This window comes from Lepisosteus platostomus, chromosome 5, assembly GCF_059453375.1.
Source record: "Lepisosteus platostomus isolate fLepPlt1 chromosome 5, fLepPlt1.hap1, whole genome shotgun sequence".
NCBI classification, from domain to species: Eukaryota; Metazoa; Chordata; class Actinopteri; order Semionotiformes; family Lepisosteidae; genus Lepisosteus; species Lepisosteus platostomus.
The window spans coordinates 69,814,960-69,833,377 of NC_142615.1; the positions used below are offsets into that span (position 1 = coordinate 69,814,960).

At 51.4% G+C, this 18,418-nt stretch overlaps 1 protein-coding gene across 1 annotated transcript in view; it reads right to left on the reverse strand.

Moving 5' to 3' along the window:
- The window catches only part of LOC148671983 (uncharacterized), a 38,256-nt gene extending 30,481 nt beyond the window's left edge, over positions 1-7,775 (reverse strand). The window contains exons 1-2 of the mRNA XM_088631062.1: positions 7,724-7,775; positions 240-7,450 (exon numbers count right to left, since the gene is read on the reverse strand). Of these exons, the coding sequence (XP_088487188.1) occupies positions 240-7,450; positions 7,724-7,775 (7,263 nt within the window). The remainder of the gene's footprint in view (positions 1-239; positions 7,451-7,723) is intronic.
- Positions 7,776-18,418: the final 10,643 nt, after the last annotated feature.

Below are 18,418 nucleotides of genomic sequence, written 5' to 3' on the forward strand. Positions count from 1 at the left end.
AGCGGTGCAGGAACAGCCCCTCTGAGACCCCTGCAGGACAAGCGCCCTGCGGAGGGTTCGAAAGTTTTAAGGGGCATCGAGGAGTGAGACGCACACGAGGTGTTATTTCAGTCACGGTGCCAGAGCGGCGCCTGGGTCTGACCCGTCCACAGGGAATGAGCTCCCGTTTCCTACTAGTTCATCAGCTCTATTTCACTCAGTCCGTTCCGCCACAAGCAGGGAAACGCAGACGTACATACCTCACTGGTTATATTAGCCTTCATCTGTTTGTAAAGGCTGCTGGTCGGGTCCTTCAGATCTTGGGAGAAAAGTTGATTGATTCTGAACATGACAGCACGGGAGATCTCCAGGACAGCGGCGGTTGTAGTAGATGTAGAACCAGCTGTAGTTGTTGTAGTGGGAGACTCGGTTGTTGTAGTGGGAGGCTCGGTTGTTGTAGTGGGAGGTGTAGTTGTAGTGGGAGGCTTGATTGTTGTAGTGGGAGGCTCGGTTGTTGTAGTGGGAGGTTCGGTTGTTGTTGTGGGAGGTTCGGTTGTTGTAGTGGGAGGTGTAGTTGTTGTGGTAGGCAGCTCGGTTGTTGTAGTGGGAGGTGTAGTTGTTGTGGTAGGCAGCTCGGTTGTTGTAGTGGGAGGCTCAGTTGTTGTAGTGGGAGGCTCGGTTGTAGTGGGAGGTGTGGTTGTAGTGGGAAGCTCGGTTGTTGTAGTGGGAGGTGTGGTTGTTATAGTGGGAGGTGTAGTTGTAGTGGGAGGCTCAGTGGTTGTAGAAGGAGGCTCGGTTGTTGTAGTGGGAGGCTCGGTTGTTTTAGTGGGAGGTGTGGTTGTAGTGGAAGGATTAGTTGTAGTGGGAGGCTCGGTTGTTGTAGTAGAAGGCTTAGTTGTACTGGGAGGCTTGGTTGTTGTAGTGGGAGGCTCAGTTGTTGTACTGGGAGGCTCGGTTGTTGTAGTGGGAGGTGTAGTAGTGGTAGTGGGAGGTGTGGTTGTTGTAGTGGGAGGTGTGGTTGTAGTGGGAGATGTAGTTGTAGTGGGAGGCTCGGTTGTTGTAGTGGGAGTTGTGGTTGTAGTGGGAGGTGCAGTTGTAGTGGGAGGCTCGGTTGTTGTAGTGGGAGGCTCAGTTGTTGTGGTAGGCGGCTCGGTTGTTGTAGTGGGAGGCTCGGTTGTTGTAGTGGGAGGTGTAGTTGGAGTGGGAGGCTCGGTTGCTGTAGTGGGAAGTGTAGTTGTTGTGGTAGGCGGCTCGGTTGTTGTAGTGGGAGGCTCGGTTGTTGAAGTGGGAGGTGTAGTTGTAGTGGGAGGCTCGGTTGTTGTAGTGGGAGGCTCGGTTGTTGTAGTGGGAGGTGTGGTTGTTGTAGTGGGAGGTGAAGTTGTAGTGGGAGGCTCGGTTGTTGTAGTGGCAGGTGTGGTTGATGTAGTGGGAGGCTCGGTTGTTGTAGTGGGAGGTGTAGTTGTTGTGGTAGGCAGCTCGGTTGTTGTAGTGGGAGGTGTAGTTGTTGTGGTAGGCAGCTCGGTTGTTGTAGTGGGAGGCTCAGTTGTTGTAGTGGGAGGCTCGGTTGTAGTGGGAGGTGTGGTTGTAGTGGGAGGCTCGGTTGTTGTAGTGGGAGGTGTGGTTGTAGTGGGAGGCTCGGTTGTTGTAGTGGCAGGTGTGGTTGATGTATTGGGAGGCTCGGTTGTTGTAGTGGGAGGTGTAGTTGTTGTGGTAGGCAGCTCGGTTGTTGTAGTGGGAGGCTCAGTTGTTGTAGTGGGAGGCTCGGTTGTAGTGGGAGGTGTGGTTGTAGTGGGAGGCTCGGTTGTTGTAGTGGGAGGTGTGGTTCTTATAGTGGGAGGTGTAGTTGTAGTGGGAGGCTCAGTGGTTGTAGAAGGAGGCTCGGTTGTTGTAGTGGGAGGCTCGGTTGTTTTAGTGGGAGGTGTGGTTGTAGTGGAAGGATTAGTTGTAGTGGGAGGCTCGGTTGTTGTAGTGGAAGGCTTAGTTGTACTGGGAGGCTTGGTTGTTGTAGTGGGAGGCTCAGTTGTTGTACTGGGAGGCTCGGTTGTTGTAGTGGGAGGTGTAGTAGTGGTAGTGGGAGGTGTGGTTGTTGTAGTGGGAGGTGTGGTTGTAGTGGGAGATGTAGTTGTAGTGGGAGGCTCGGTTGTTGTAGTGGGAGTTGTGGTTGTAGTGGGAGGTGTAGTTGTAGTGGGAGGCTCGGTTCTTGTAGTGGGAGGCTCAGTTGTTGTGGTAGGTGGCTCGGTTGTTGTAGTGGGAGGCTCGGTTGTTGTAGTGGGAGGTGTAGTTGGAGTGGGAGGCTCGGTTGCTGTAGTGGGAAGTGTAGTTGTTGTGGTAGGCGGCTCGGTTGTTGTAGTGGGAGGCTCGGTTGTTGTAGTGGGAGGTGTAGTTGTAGTGGGAGGCTCGGTTGTTGTAGTGGGAGGCTCGGTTGTTGTAGTGGGAGGTGTAGTAGTAGTGGGAGGTGTGGTTGTTGTAGTGGGAGGCTCGGTTGTTGTAGTGGGAGGTGTGGTTGTAGTGGGAGGCTCGGTTGTTGTAGTGGGAGGTGTGGTTGTTGTAGTGGGAGGCTCGGTTGTTGTAGTGGGAGGTGAAGTTGTAGTGGGAGGCTCGGTTGTTGTAGTGGGAGGTGTAGTTGTAGAGGGAGGCTCAGTGGTTGTAGTGGGAGTAGTGGTTGTAGTTGGAGGCTCTGTTGTTGTAGTGGAAGGCGTAGTTGTAGTGGGAGGCTCAGTTGTTGTAGTGGGAGGCTCGGTTGTTGTAGTGGAAGGCGTAGTTGTAGTGGGAGGCTCAGTTGTTGTAGTGGGAGGCTCGGTTGTTGTAGTGGGCAGTGTGGTTGTTGTAGTGGGAGGCTCTCTTGTTGTAGTGGGAGGCGTTGTTGTAGTGGGAGGCTCGGTTTTTGTAGTGGGAGGCGCGGTTGATGTAGTGGGAGGTGTGGTTGTAGTGGGAGGCTCAGTGGTTGTAGTGGGAGGTGTGGTTGTAGTGGGAGATGTAGTTGTAGAAGGAGGCTCGGTTGTAGTGGGAGGTGTAGTTGTAGTGGGAGGTGTGGTTGTTGTAGTGGGAGGCTCGGTTGTTGTAGTGGGAGATGTGGTTGGTGTAGTGGGAGATGTAGTTGTAGTGGGAGGCTCGGTTGTTGTAGTGGAAGGCTTAGTTGTACTGGGAGGCTCGGTTGTTGTAGTGCGAGGTGTGGTTGTTGTAGTGGGAGGTGTGGTTGTAGTGGGAGATGTAGTTGTAGTGGAAGGCTCGGTTGTTGTAGTGGGAGTTGTGGTTGTAGTGGGAGGTGTAGTTGTAGTGGGAGGCTCGGTTGTTGTAGTGGGAGGTGTAGTTGTAGTGGGAGGCTCAGTGGTTGTAGTGGGAGTAGTGGTTGTAGTTGGAGGCTCTGTTGTTTTAGTGGAAGGCGTAGTTGTAGTGGGAGGCTCAGTTGTTGTAGTGGGAGGCTCGGTTGTCGTAGTGGAAGGCGTAGTTGTAGTGGGAGGCTCAGTTGTTGTAGTGGGAGGCTCGGTTGTTGTAGTGGGCAGTGTGGTTGTTGTAGTGGGAGGCTCGGTTGTTGTAGTGGGAGGCTCGGTTGTTGTAGTGGGAGGCTCGGTTGTAGTGGGAGGTGTAGTTGTAGTGGGAGGTGTGGTTGTTGTAGTGGGAGGCTCGGTTGTTGTAGTGGGAGATGTGGTTGGTGTAGTGGGAGGCTCGGTTGTTGTAGTGGGAGATGTAGTTGTAGTGGGAGGCTCGGTTGTTGTAGTGGGAGTAGTGGTTGTAGTGGGAAGTGTGGTTGTTGTAGTGGGAGGCTCGGTTGTTGTAGTGGGAGGCTCGGTTGATGTAGTGGGAGGTGTAGTTGTAGTGGGAGTTGTGGTTGTAGTGGGAGGCTCGGTTGTTGTAGTGGGAGGTGTGGTTGTTGTAGTGGGAGGTGTGGTTGTAGTGGGAGGCTCTGTTGTTGTAGTGGGAGGTGTGGTTGTTGTAGTGGGAGGCTCAGTTGTTGTAGTGGGAGGCTCGGTTGTTGTAGTGGGAGGCTCGGTTGTTGTAGTGGGAGGTGTGGTTGTTGTAGTGGGAGGCTCGGTTGTTGTAGTGGGAGGCTCGGTTGTTGTAGTGGGAGGTGTAGTTGTAGTGGGAGGCTCGGTTGTTGTAGTAGGAGGCTCAGTTGTTGTAGTGGGAGGTTTAGTTGTAGTGGGAGGCTCAGTTGTTGTAGTGGGAGGCTCGGTTGTTGTAGTGGGAGGTGTAGTTGTAGTGGGAGGTGTGGTTGTTGTAGTGGGAGGCTCGGTTGTTGTAGTGGGAGATGTGGTTGGTGTAGTGGGAGGCTCGGTTGTTGTAGTGGGAGATGTAGTTGTAGTGGGAGGCTCGGTTGTTGTAGTGGGAGTAGTGGTTGTAGTGGGAAGTGTGGTTGTTGTAGTGGGAGGCTCGGTTGTTGTAGTGGGAGGCTCGGTTGATGTAGTGGGAGGTGTAGTTGTAGTGGGAGTTGTGGTTGTAGTGGGAGGCTCGGTTGTTGTAGTGGGAGGTGTGGTTGTTGTAGTGGGAGGTGTGGTTGTAGTGGGAGGCTCTGTTGTTGTAGTGGGAGGTGTGGTTGTTGTAGTGGGAGGCTCAGTTGTTGTAGTGGGAGGCTCGGTTGTTGTAGTGGGAGGCTCAGTTGTTGTAGTGGGAGGTGTGGTTGTTGTAGTGGGAGGCTCAGTTGTTGTAGTGGGAGGTGTGGTTGTTGTAGTTGGAGGCTCAGTTGTTGTAGTGGTAGGTGTGGTTGTTGTAGTGGGAGGCTCGGTTGTTGTAGTGGGAGGTGTAGTTGTAGTGGGAGGCTCGTTTGTTGTAGTAGGAGGCTCAGTTGTTGTAGTGGGAGGTTTAGTTGTAGTGGGAGGCTCAGTTGTTGTAGTGGGAGCTGTGGTTATTGTAGTGGGAGGTGTAGTTTTAGTGGGAGGCTCGGATGTTGTAGTGGGAGGCTCGATTGTTGTAGTGGGAGGTGTGGTTGTTGTAGTGGGAGGCTCTGTTGTTGTAGTGGAAGGCATAGTTGTAGTGGGAGGCTCGGTTGTTGTAGTGGGAGGTGTGGTTGTAGTGGGAGGTGTAGTTGTTGTGGTGGGAGGCTCTGAAGTTGTAGTGGGAGGTTCGGTTGTTGTAGTGGGAGGTGTAGTTGTAGTGGGAGGCTTGGTTGTTGTAGTGGGAGTAGTGGTTGTAGTGGGAAGTGTGGTTGTTGTAGTGGGAGGCTCGGTTGTTGTAGTGGGAGGCTCGGTTGATGTAGTGGGAGGTGTAGTTGTAGTGGGAGTTGTGGTTGTAGTGGGAGGCTCAGTTGTTGTAGTTGGAAGCTCGGTTGTTGTAGTGGGAGGCTCGGTTGATGTAGTGGGAGGTGTGGTTGTTGTAGTGGGAGGCTCAGTTGTTGTAGTGGGAGGTGTGGTTGTTGTAGTGGGAGGCTCAGTTGTTGTAGTGGGAGGCTCGGTTGTTGTAGTGGGAGGCTCGGTTGATGTAGTGGGAGGTGTAGTTGTAGTGGGAGTTGTGGTTGTAGTGGGAGGCTCGGTTGTTGTGGGAGGCTCGGTTGTTGTAGTGGAAGGCGTAGTTGTAGTGGGAGGCTCGGTTGTTGTAGTGGAAGGCGTTGTTGTAGTGGGAGGCTCTGTTGTTGTAGTGGGAGGTGTGGTTGTTGTAGTGGGAGGTGTGGTTGTTGTAGTTGGAGGCTCAGTTGTTGTGGTGGGAGGTGTGGTTGTTGTAGTGGGAGGCTCGCTTGTTGTAGTGGGAGGCTCGGTTGATGTAGTGGGAGGTGTGGTTGTAGTGGGAGGCTCGGTTGTTGTAGTGGGAGGTGTGGTTGTTGTAGTGGGAGGCTCGGTTGTTGTAGTGGGAGGCTCGGTTGTTGTAGTGGGAGGTGTGGTTGTTGTAGTGGGAGGCTCGGTTGTTGTAGTGGGAGGTGTGGTTGTAGTGGGAGGTGTAGTTGTTGTGGTGGGAGGCTCTGTAGTTGTAGTGGGAGGCTCTGTTGTTGTAGTGGGAGGCTCGGTTGATGTAGTGGGAGGTGTAGTTGTAGTGGGAGTTGTGGTTGTAGTGGGAGGCTCGGTTGATGTAGTGGGAGGTGTGGTTGTAGTGGGAGGCTCGATTGTTGTAGTGGGAGGCTCGGTTGATGTAGTGGGAGGTGTAGTTGTAGTGGGAGTTGTGGTTGTAGTGGGAGGCTCGGTTGATGTAGTGGGAGGTGTGGTTGTAGTGGGAGGCTCGGTTGTTGTAGTGGGAGGCTCAGTTGTTGTAGTGGGAGGTGTGGTTGTTGTAGTGGGAGTTGTAGTTGTAGTGGGAGGCTCGGTTGTTGTAGTGGGAGACTCAGTTGTTGTAGTGGGAGGTGTGGTTGTTGTAGTGGGAGGCTCGGTTGTTGTAGTGGGAGGCTCGGTTGATGTAGTGGGAGGTGTAGTTGTAGTGGGAGTTGTGGTTGTAGTGGGAGGCTCAGTTGTTGTAGTGGGAGGCTCGGTTGTTGTAGTGGGCGGTGTGGTTGTTGTAGTGGGCGGTGTGGTTGTTGTAGTGGGAGGTGTAGTTGTAGTGGGAGTTGTGGTTGTAGTGGGAGGCTCAGTTGTTGTAGTGGGAGGCTCAGTTGTTGTAGTGGGAGGTGTGGTTGTTGTAGTGGGAGGCTCAGTTGTTGTAGTGGGAGGTGTGGTTGTTGTAGTGGGAGGCTCAGTTGTTGTAGTGGGAGGTGTGGTTGTTGTAGTGGGAGGCTCGGTTGTTGTAGTGGGAGGCTCGGTTGTTGTAGTGGGAGGCTCAGTTGTTGTAGTGGGAGGCTCGGTTGTTGTAGTGGGAGGCTCCGTTGTTGTAGTGGGAGTAGTGGTTGTAGTGGGAGGTGTGGTTGTTGTAGTGGGAGGCTCGCTTGTTGTAGTGGGAGGTGTAGTTGTAGTGGGAGGCTCGGTTGTTGTAGTGGGAGGTGTAGTTGTAGTGGGAGGCTCGGTTGTTGTAGTGGGAGGCTCGGTTGTTGTAGTGGGAGGTGTGGTTGTTGTAGTGGGAGGCTCGGTTGTTGTAGTGGGAGGTGAAGTTGTAGTGGGAGGCTCGGTTGTTGTAGTGGGAGGCTCGGTTGTTGTAGTGGGAGGTGTGGTTGTAATGGGAGGTGTAGTTGTTGTAGTGGGAGGCTCTGTTGTTGTAGTGGGTGGCGTTGTTGTAGTGGGAGGCTCGGTTGTTGTAGTGGGAGTAGTGGTTGTAGTGGGAAGTGTGGTTGTTGTAGTGGGAGGCTCGGTTGTTGTAGTGGGAGGCTCGGTTGATGTAGTGGGAGGTGTAGTTGTAGTGGGAGGTGTGGTTGGTGTATTGGGAGGCTCGGTTGTTGTAGTGGGATGTGTGGTTGTTGTAGTGGGATGTGTGGTTGTTGTAGTGGGAGGCTCGGCTGTTGTAGTGGGAGGCTCAGTTGTTGTAGTGGGAGGCTCGGTTTTTGTAGTGGGAGGCGTAGTTGTAGTGGGAGGTTCGGTTGTTGTAGTGGGAGGTGTGGTTGTAGTGGGAGGCTCAGTTGTTACTGAGGTTTCATTTTGTGCCACAGTTGCTGCTGAGGTCGTGTCTTCAGTTTGTGCCACAGCTGTTGGTATGGGAGAAGAGATAGTGAGGTTTAACTTCGTCCTAACACATGACATAGTCGTCTCTGCAGGCTCTTTGGTTGTTATATTCATGTGAAGGGTTTGCCGATGTAAAAATATTTATTCTGTTTTCGCAAGCAATAATTTCTGAGCATGAGTACCAACACCCAGTATTGCTCGTACTCGTCTTAGGACAGGGTTACTGGTAACAATTACTGATTACTTGATTACTTGTCAGCTCGACGCAGTGCTGTTTCTCTGAGTGAGATACTCACTGGCCAGCAGGAGAATCAGGACAGGTCCCACCATCGTCCCCATCGTCCCCATGGTGACGACCTGGAGGAGTTCGAAATGCAATATCGGTCACGCTCAGTCATCTCTGTTACAAGATATTATTGTATTACCGACCGATTTGTCTATTATAAATAATTATCATATTACACTTCACTCAGGCTCAGCTCTCTTAGAAATATACTGTAGTTCAGACTCATTCATCTCCTTAAAGTCTTATTATGTAGTAATAAGACTCATTTCTGTTATGAACACATTGTTCCATAGTTCAGACAGAGTCATCTCCATTATAAATATGTTTTTTATGCGTCAGATAGTCTCATTTGTGTAAGGGATGCATTTTTAGATAGTTCAAGCAGAGTAGGCTCTGTTAATTTGTTTCAGATAGACTCATCTCTGTTCTAAATACATTGGTACACAGTTCAGGCACAGTCATCTCTGTCATAAATATTTTATTACACAGTTCAGACAGAGTCGTGTCTGTTTTAAATATATTGTTATGTGCTTCAAACAGATTGTCTCTGTTATAAATATGTTATATATAATATGTTGTGATATTAACATAGTTCAGACAGATTTATCTCTGTTATATATGCTGTATTATTATTCAGATGTTACCACACTCTTCTAAACTCTACTGCACTACACTAATCATCATGAGGAGTTAACCACAATCTGTTATAAAAATATTATTCTACAATTCCGACAGACTCTTCTCTGTTATGAATATATTATCCTATCGTTCAGCTTACTCTCTATTACAGTATTAATAGTATGATATACTACTGTATAATACACTGTTGGAAATTACGGTATACAATACAACAATATGGTAAACTATAATATAATCTGAATTATTATACTATAATCTATGTATTATACTGCAGCAAACTACAGTATACTGTACTGGAGCACACTGCAGTAAACTACAGTATACTGTACTGGAGCACGCTGCAGTAAACTACAGTATACTGTGCTGTTTCACCCTGAGCAGACACAGAGAGTGTGGGGTCTCTGTCCTCCTGTGTCTCTCTCTCTCAGCTCCCAGCTGGGAGTTCACAGGTCTGGACTCACCTGGGGCAGCAGGAGTCCTGCGAGTTCTGGTCTGGTCCGGTCCAGCTGGAGATGTCCTGTTATTCCAGAGGGCTGATCCACCTGCACTGTCTCACCTGTGATCTGTCTCTGTCAGGTCCTGCGTCTCCCGGCTCTTATAACCTGGGTACGGACCGGACCGACGGCTCTCACATTCCAAAATAAACACTCGTGCAGCGAGCTGTAGGCATCACCCCCACACCCCCTGACGCTCTCTGAAGAGCTCCGCCCTTTCCTGCGATATCCTCGCATCGCGCGGACCTCAAATGGGGCAGATAAGAGGAGGTATGTGGTTCGGCCACAAATCAGCAGTGCTCTGGAATCCACATCGAATTCCTACACAGATACAGGTTTAACAGGAAGAATCGGGGAGAGTCTGAAGAGTCAATATCAATTCTCAGCACTTAACCACAGCCACACATGATAACTGTACCTCCTTACACCTGTACACACACACTGCTGTACCTCCTTACACCTGTACACACACACTACTGTATCCCAATACAGTCTGTAATTGTGGGGTGTCTCTGTCTGCGTCTGTGTAATTGTGGGGTGTGTGTCAGTGTGTGTGTGTGTTGTGTCCCGGAGGCTGGGGACCAGTGTCAGTGTGTGTGTGTTGTGTAACGGAGGCTGGGGACCAGTGTCAGGGTGTGTGTGTGTTGTGTCCCAGAGGCTGGGGACCAGTGTCAGTGTGTGTGTGTGTGTGTTGTGTCCCGGAGGCTGGGGACCAGTGTCAGGGTGTGTGTGTGTTGTGTCCCAGAGGCTGGGGACCAGTGTCAGGGTGTGTGTGTGTGTTGTGTCCTGGAGGCTGGGGACCAGTGTCAGTGTGTGTGTGTGTGTTGTGTCCCGGAGGCTGGGGACCAGTGTCAGTGTGTGTGTGTGTTGTGTCCCGGAGGCTGGGGACCAGTGTCAGTGTGTGTGTGTGTGTTGTGTCCCGGAGGCTGGGGACCAGTGTCAGTGTGTGTGTGTTGTGTCCCGGAGGCTGGGGACCAGTGTCAGTGTGTGTGTGTGTGTGTGTGTGTGTGTGTGTGTGTGTGTGTGTGTGTGTGTGTGTGTGTGTGTGTGTGTCCCGGAGGCTGGGGACCAGTGTCAGTGTGTGTGTGTGTGTGTGTGTGTGTGTGTGTGTGTGTGTGTGTGTGTGTGTGTGTGTGTGTTGTGTCCCGGAGGCTGGGGACCAGTGTCAGTGTGTGTGTGTGTTGTGTTCCGGAGGCTGGGGACCAGTGTCAGTGTGTGTGTGTGTTGTGTTCCGGAGGCTGGGGACCAGTGTCAGTGTGTGTGTGTGTTGTGTCCCAGAGGCTGGGGACCAGTGTCAGTGTGTGTGTGTGTGTTGTGTTCCGGAGGCTGGGGACCAGTGTCAGTGTGTGTGTGTGTTGTGTCCCAGAGGCTGGGGACCAGTGTCAGTGTGTGTGTGTGTGTTGTGTCCCGGAGGCTGGGGACCAGTGTCAGGGTGTGTGTGTGTGTTGTGTCCCGGAGGCTGGGGACCAGTGTCAGTGTGTGTGTGTTGTGTTCCGGAGGCTGGGGACCAGTGTCAGTGTGTGTGTGTGTTGTGTTCTGGAGGCTGGGGACCAGTGTCAGTGTGTGTGTGTGTTGTGTCCCAGAGGCTGGGGACCAGTGTCAGGGTGTGTGTGTGTGTTGTGTCCTGGAGGCTGGGGACCAGTGTCAGTGTGTGTGTGTGTGTTGTGTCCCGGAGGCTGGGGACCAGTGTCAGTGTGTGTGTGTGTTGTGTCCCGGAGGCTGGGGACCAGTGTCAGTGTGTGTGTGTGTGTTGTGTCCCGGAGGCTGGGGACCAGTGTCAGTGTGTGTGTGTTGTGTCCCGGAGGCTGGGGACCAGTGTCAGTGTGTGTGTGTGTGTGTGTGTGTGTGTGTGTGTGTGTGTGTGTGTGTGTGTGTGTGTGTTGTGTCCCGGAGGCTGGGGACCAGTGTCAGTGTGTGTGTGTTGTGTCCCGGAGGCTGGGGACCAGTGTCAGTGTGTGTGTGTGTGTGTGTGTGTGTGTGTGTGTGTGTGTGTGTGTGTGTGTGTGTGTGTTGTGTCCCGGAGGCTGGGGACCAGTGTCAGTGTGTGTGTGTGTTGTGTTCCGGAGGCTGGGGACCAGTGTCAGTGTGTGTGTGTGTTGTGTTCCGGAGGCTGGGGACCAGTGTCAGTGTGTGTGTGTGTTGTGTCCCAGAGGCTGGGGACCAGTGTCAGTGTGTGTGTGTGTGTTGTGTTCCGGAGGCTGGGGACCAGTGTCAGTGTGTGTGTGTGTTGTGTCCCAGAGGCTGGGGACCAGTGTCAGTGTGTGTGTGTGTGTTGTGTCCCGGAGGCTGGGGACCAGTGTCAGGGTGTGTGTGTGTGTTGTGTCCCGGAGGCTGGGGACCAGTGTCAGTGTGTGTGTGTTGTGTTCCGGAGGCTGGGGACCAGTGTCAGTGTGTGTGTGTGTTGTGTTCTGGAGGCTGGGGACCAGTGTCAGTGTGTGTGTGTGTGTTGTGTCCCGGAGGCTGGGGACCAGTGTCAGGGTGTGTGTGTGTTGTGTCCCGGAGGCTGGGGACCAGTGTCAGTGTGTGTGTGTCTTGTGTTCCGGAGGCTGGGGACCAGTGTCAGGGTGTGTGTGTGTGTGTGTTGTGTTCCGGAGGCTGGGGACCAGTGTCAGTGTGTGTGTGTGTGTTGTGTCCCGGGGGCTGGGGACCAGTGTCAGTGTGTGTGTGTGTTGTGTCCCGGAGGCTGGGGACCAGTGTCAGTGTGTGTGTGTGTGTTGTGTCCCGGAGGCTGGGGACCAGAGTCAGTGTGTCTGTGTGTGTTGTGTCCCGGAGGCTGGGGACCAGTGTCAGTGTGTGTGTGTGTTGTGTCCCGGAGGCTGGGGACCAGTGTCAGTGTGTGTGTGTGTTGTGTTCCGGAGGCTGGGGACCAGTGTCAGTGTGTGTGTGTGTTGTGTCCCGGAGGCTGGGGACCAGTGTCAGGGTGTGTGTGTGTGTGTGTTGTGTCCCGGAGGCTGGGGACCAGTGTCAGTGTGTGTGTGTGTTGTGTCCCGGAGGCTGGGGACCAGTGTCAGGGTGTGTGTGTGTGTTGTGTCCCGGAGGCTGGGGACCAGTGTCAGGGTGTGTGTGTGTGTTGTGTCCCGGAGGCTGGGGACCAGTGTCAGTGTGTGTGTGTTGTGTCCCGGAGGCTGGGGACCAGTGTCAGTGTGTGTGTGTGTTGTGTCCCGGAGGCTTGGGACCAGTGTCAGTGTGTGTGTGTTGTGTCCCGGAGGCTGGGGACCAGTGTCAGGGTGTGTGTGTGTTGTGTCCCGGAGGCTGGGGACCAGTGTCAGTGTGTGTGTGTTGTGTCCCGGAGGCTGGGGACCAGTGTCAGTGTGTGTGTGTTGTGTCCCAGAGGCTGGGGACCAGTGTCAGTGTGTGTGTGTGTGTGTTGTGTCCCGGAGGCTGGGGACCAGTGTCAGTGTGTGTGTGTGTGTTGTGTCCCGGAGGCTGGGGACCAGTGTCAGTGTGTGTGTGTTGTGTCCCGGAGGCTGGGGACCAGTGTCAGTGTGTGTGTGTGTGTTGTGTCCCGGAGGCTGGGGACCAGTGTCAGTGTGTGTGTGTTGTGTCCCGGAGGCTGGGGACCAGTGTCAGGGTGTGTGTGTGTTGTGTCCCGGAGGCTGGGGACCAGTGTCAGGGTGTGTGTGTGTGTTGTGTCCCGGAGGCTGGGGACCAGTGTCAGTGTGTGTGTGTGTTGTGTTCCGGAGGCTGGGGACCAGTGTCAGTGTGTGTGTGTTGTGTCCCAGAGGCTGGGGACCAGTGTCAGGGTGTGTGTGTGTGTGTGTTGTGTCCCGGAGGCTGGGGACCAGTGTCAGTGTGTGTGTGTGTTGTGTCCCGGAGGCTGGGGACCAGTGTCAGGGTGTGTGTGTGTGTTGTGTCCCGGAGGCTGGGGACCAGTGTCAGTGTGTGTGTGTTGTGTCCCGGAGGCTGGGGACCAGTGTCAGTGTGTGTGTGTGTTGTGTCCCGGAGGCTTGGGACCAGTGTCAGTGTGTGTGTGTTGTGTCCCGGAGGCTGGGGACCAGTGTCAGGGTGTGTGTGTGTTGTGTCCCGGAGGCTGGGGACCAGTGTCAGTGTGTGTGTGTTGTGTCCCGGAGGCTGGGGACCAGTGTCAGTGTGTGTGTGTTGTGTCCCAGAGGCTGGGGACCAGTGTCAGTGTGTGTGTGTGTGTGTTGTGTCCCGGAGGCTGGGGACCAGTGTCAGTGTGTGTGTGTGTGTTGTGTCCCGGAGGCTGGGGACCAGTGTCAGTGTGTGTGTGTTGTGTCCCGGAGGCTGGGGACCAGTGTCAGTGTGTGTGTGTGTGTTGTGTCCCGGAGGCTGGGGACCAGTGTCAGTGTGTGTGTGTTGTGTCCCGGAGGCTGGGGACCAGTGTCAGGGTGTGTGTGTGTGGGAGTCCAGCCCTCAGGCTGATTTCTGTGGTATTCACAGGGTGAGGCTGAAATACTGTGACTCACAACGCCCAATTTTATGACTCGCAAGGCTTTTGTTTTCTGTCTGCTTGACCTTTATGTCTTCACCTGCCAGGAACTGGCAATTAAACTATTCTAACTTCTGTGTTCGAGTACCAGTCAGGACAGGAGGCACTGCTGTACACAGAGAGGGGCGGGAGGGGGGAACAAGCTGATACCCTGGCTTCTCTCCAGACACAGCTGGGTGAGCTCCTCCAGTCAGGACAGGAGGCTACTGTACACAGAGAGGGGTGGGAGGGGGGAACAAGCTGATACCCTGGCTTCTCTCCAGACACAGCTGGGTGAGCTCCTCCAGTCAGGACAGGGGGCTCTACTGTACACAGAGAGGGGTGGGAGAGGGGAACAAGCTGATACCCTGGCTTCTCTCCAGACACAGCTGGGTGAGCTCCTCCAGTCAGGACAGGAGGCTCTACTGTACACAGAGAGGGGCGGGAGGGGGGAACAAGCCGATACCCTGGCTTCTCTCCAGACACAGCTGGGTGAGCTCCTCCAGTCAGGACAGGAGGCCCTACTGTACACAGAGGGGGGCGGGAGAGGGGAACAAGCCGATACCCTGGCTTCTCTCCAGACACAGCTGGGTGAGCTCCTCCAGTCAGGACAGGAGGCTCTACTGTACACAGAGAGGGGTGGGAGGGGGGAACAAGCTGATACCCTGGCTTCTCTCCAGACACAGCTGGGTGAGCTCCTCCAGTCAGGACAGGAGGCTCTACTGTACACAGAGAGGGGCGGGAGGGGGGAACAAGCTGATACCCTGGCTTCTCTCCAGACACAGCTGGACGAGCTGCTCCAGTCAGGACAGGAGGCTCTACTGTACACAGAGAGGGGTGGGAGGGGGGAACAAGCTGATACCCTGGCTTCTCTCCAGACACAGCTGGGTGAGCTCCTCCAGTCAGGACAGGAGGCTCTACTGTACACAGAGAGGGGGTATATCTCACTTTATACCACACTGAATATCTCAATATCTCACTTTATACCACACTGAATATCTCACTTTATACAACAGTGAATATCTCAATATCTCACTTTATACCACACTGAATATCTCACTTTATACCACAGTGAATATCTCAGTATCTCACTTTATATCACACTGAATATCTCAATATCTCACTTTATACCACAGTGAATATCTCAATATCTCACTTTATATCGCACTGAATATCTCACTTTATACCACACTGAATATCTCACTTTATACCACAGTGAATATCTCAGTATCTCACTTTATACCACACTGAATATCTCCATATCTCACTTTATACCACAGTGAATATCTCAATATCTCACTTTATACCACAGTGGATATCTCAATATCTCACTTTATACAACAGTGAATATCTCAATATCTTACTTTATACAACAGTGAATATCTCACTTTATACCACAGTGAATATCTCAGTATCTCACTTTATACCACACTGAATATCTCACTTTATACCACAGTGAATATCTCAGTATCTCACTTTATACCACACTGAATATCTCACTTTATACCACACTGAATATCTCAATATCTCACTTTATACCACACTGAATATCTCACTTTATACCACAGTGAATATCTCAGTATCTCACTTTATACCACACTGAATATCTCAATATATCACTTTATACCACACTGAAAATCTCAATATCTCACTTTATACCACAGTGAATATCTCACTTTATACCACAGTGAATATCTCACTTTATACCACAGTGAATATCTCACTTTATACCACAGTGAATATCTCAATATCTCACTTTATACCACACTGAATATCTCAATATCTCACTTTATACCACACTGAATATCTCACTTTATACCACAGTGAATATCTCAATATCTCACTTTATACCACACTGAATATCTCAATATCTCACTTTATACCACACTGAATATCTCACTTTATACCACAGTGGATATCTCACTTTATACCACACTGAATATCTCACTTTATACCACAGTGAATATCTCAATATATCACTTTATACCACACTGATTATCTCAATATCTCACTTTATACCACAGTGGATATCTCAATATCTCACTTTATACAACAGTGAATATCTCACTTTATACCACACTGAATATCTCACTTTATACCACACTGAATATCTCAATATCTCACTTTATACCACACTGAATATCTCAATATCTTACTTTATACCACACTGAATGTCTCACTTTATATCGCACTGAATATCTCAATAGCTCATATTTGAATATCTGAATATATCACACTTCATCTCACACTGTGTATCCAATTTTATATCACATGTAATATCACAGTATCTCTTTAGCTCTTGACATAGTGACTATGCAGGAAAAAGACCTTAAATTATTTCAGCTAAACATGTCCGTGATAACCACAGACATGACAGACATGTGGAACCACATTCCTCAGCTTGATATATGAAAACCTGTCAGGACAGGTTCCTCCTCAGCTACACAAGGACCTGACGTCGCAGACGTCACTGCCTGCTGCTGAGCACTCAGACGTCAGAAGAAACCTCACACAAGAGAGAAGCTTCTAGAGCTAGGCAGCTTGTTCCCCCCTCCCACCCCTCTCTGTGTACAGTAGAGCCTCCTGTCCTGGCTGGAGGAGCTCACCCAGCTGTGTCTGGAGAGAAGCCAGGGTATCAGCTTGTTCCCCCCTCCCGCCCCTCTCTGTGTACAGTAGAGCCCCCTGTCCTGACTGGAGGAGCTCACCCAGCTGTGTCTGGAGAGAAGCCAGGGTATCAGCTTGTTCCCCCCTCCCGCCCCTCTCTGTGTACAGATGTCCCGGCCGTGCCTGTCCCCCAGGGTCTGACAGCAGGAAGTGCAGGCAGCCCAGGCCGAAGAGCAGTTTCCCAGCATCGTGGGGCCCCAGGCTGGAGAATGCCGCTCGTTCCTCGCTGTCAGGCGCGGCTGTCTGTGTGGAGTCTGCGTGTTCACAGGGGCTTGTGCGCGGTGCTCCAGTTTCCACATCGTTAAGAATGTGATTGTCTTCTGGGAAAACTGGTGTGTGTGTGTGTGTCCTGTGATGGGCTGGTGTCCTGTCCAGGGTGTGTGAGTGTGTGTGTGTCCTGTGATGGGCTGGTGTCCTGTCCAGGGTGTGTGAGTGTGTGTGTGTCCTGTGATGGACTGGTGTCCTGTCCAGGGTGTGTGTGTGTCCTGTGATGGACTGGTGTCCTGTCCAGGGTGTGTGTGTGTCCTGTGATGGACTGGTGTCCTGTCCAGGGTGTGTGTGTGAGTGATCAGAGTGAGTTAACAACGATCAGAGCGATTGAACAGCGATCAGGGCGATTGAACAAGTCCCCACTGGACTGCATCCCAGAAATCCCTGCGCGCTCCCTGTATCCCAGATTCCCACAGGCTCCGAGCCGCGCTCCTCGCTCAGACGAGCTCTCAGACGCCCGGACAGTAACAGGAGGCCCGTCAGACACTCCTGCCCGCACCCAGACCCAGAACCCCCCCCCCCCCCGCTGACAGCTGCACCCACCACGAACCACGAGCCGAGCTAAAAATAGGTTCTGGGGAAGTGGAAACACGCAGCTCCTGCCCAAAACAAACAAACAGAAACCTGCTGGACCGGCCCGCTAGCGCATGTGTGTGTGTGTGTGTGTGTGTGTGTGTGTGTGTGTGTGTGTGTAGATATATATACAGTGTCTGGACTCCAGGTGTGTGTGTGTGTATATATATACAGTGTCTGGACTCCAGGTGTGTGTGTGTATATATATATACAGTGTTTGGACTCCAGGTGTGTGTGTATATATATATACAGTGTCTGGACTCCAGGTGTGTGTGTGTATATATATATACAGTGTCTGGACTCCAGGTGTGTGTGTGTGTATATATATATACAGTGTCTGGACTCCAGGTGTGTGTGTGTGTATATATATATACAGTGTCTGGACTCCAGGTGTGTGTGTGTGTGTGTATATATATATATACAGTCTCTGCACTCCAGATGTGTGTGTGTATATATATATACAGTGTTTGGACTCCAGGTGTGTGTGTGTGTATATATATATACAGTGTCTGGACTCCAGGTGTGTGTGTGTATATATATATACAGTGTCTGGACTCCAGGTGTGTGTGTGTGTATATATATATACAGTGTCTGGACTCCAGGTGTGTGTGTGTGTGTATATATACACAGTGTCTGGACTCCAGGTGTGTGTGTGTATATATATACACAGTGTTTGAACTCCAGGTGTGTGTGTGTATATATATATACAGTGTCTGGACTCCAGGTGTGTGTGTGTATATATATACAGTGTCTGGACTCCAGGTGTGTGTGTATATATATATACAGTGTCTGGACTCCAGGTGTGTGTGTGTGTGTATATATACAGTGTCTGGACTCCAGGTGTGTGTGTGTATATATATACACAGTGTCTGGACTCCAGGTGTGTGTGTGTAGATATATATACAGTGTCTGGACTCCAGGTGTGCGTGTATATATACAGTGCCTTGCGAAAGTATTCGGCCCCCTTGAACTTTTCAACCTTTTGCCACATTTCAGGCTTCAAACATAAAGATATACATTTTTTATTTTATGTGAAGAATCACCAACAAGTGGGACACAATTGTGAAGTGGAACGAAATCTATTGGATTTTTGAAACTTTTTTAACTAATAAAAAAATGAAAAGTGGGGCGTGCAAAATTATTCGGCCCCTTTACTTTCAGTGCAGCAAACTCACTCCAGAAGTTCAGCGAGGATCTCTGAATGATCCAATGTTGTCCTAAATGACTGATGGTGATAAATAGAATCCACCTGTGTGTAATCAAGTCTCTGTATAAATGCACCTGCTCTGTGATCGTCTCAAGGTTCTGTTGAAAGCGCAGAGAGCATCATGAAGACCAAGGAACACACCAGGCAGGTCCGTAATACTGTTGTGGAGAAGTTTAAAGCCGGATTTGGATACAAAAAGATTTCCCAAGCTTCAAACATCCCAAGGAGCACTGTGCAAGCGATCATCTTGAAATGGAAGGAGTATCAGACCACTGCAAATCTACCAAGACCTGGCCGTCCCTCTAAACTTTCAGCTCAGACAAGGAGAAGACTGATCAGAGATGCAGCCAAGAGGCCCATGATCACTCTGGATGAACTGCAGAGAACTACAGCTGAGGTGGGAGAGTCTGTCCATAGGACAACAATCAG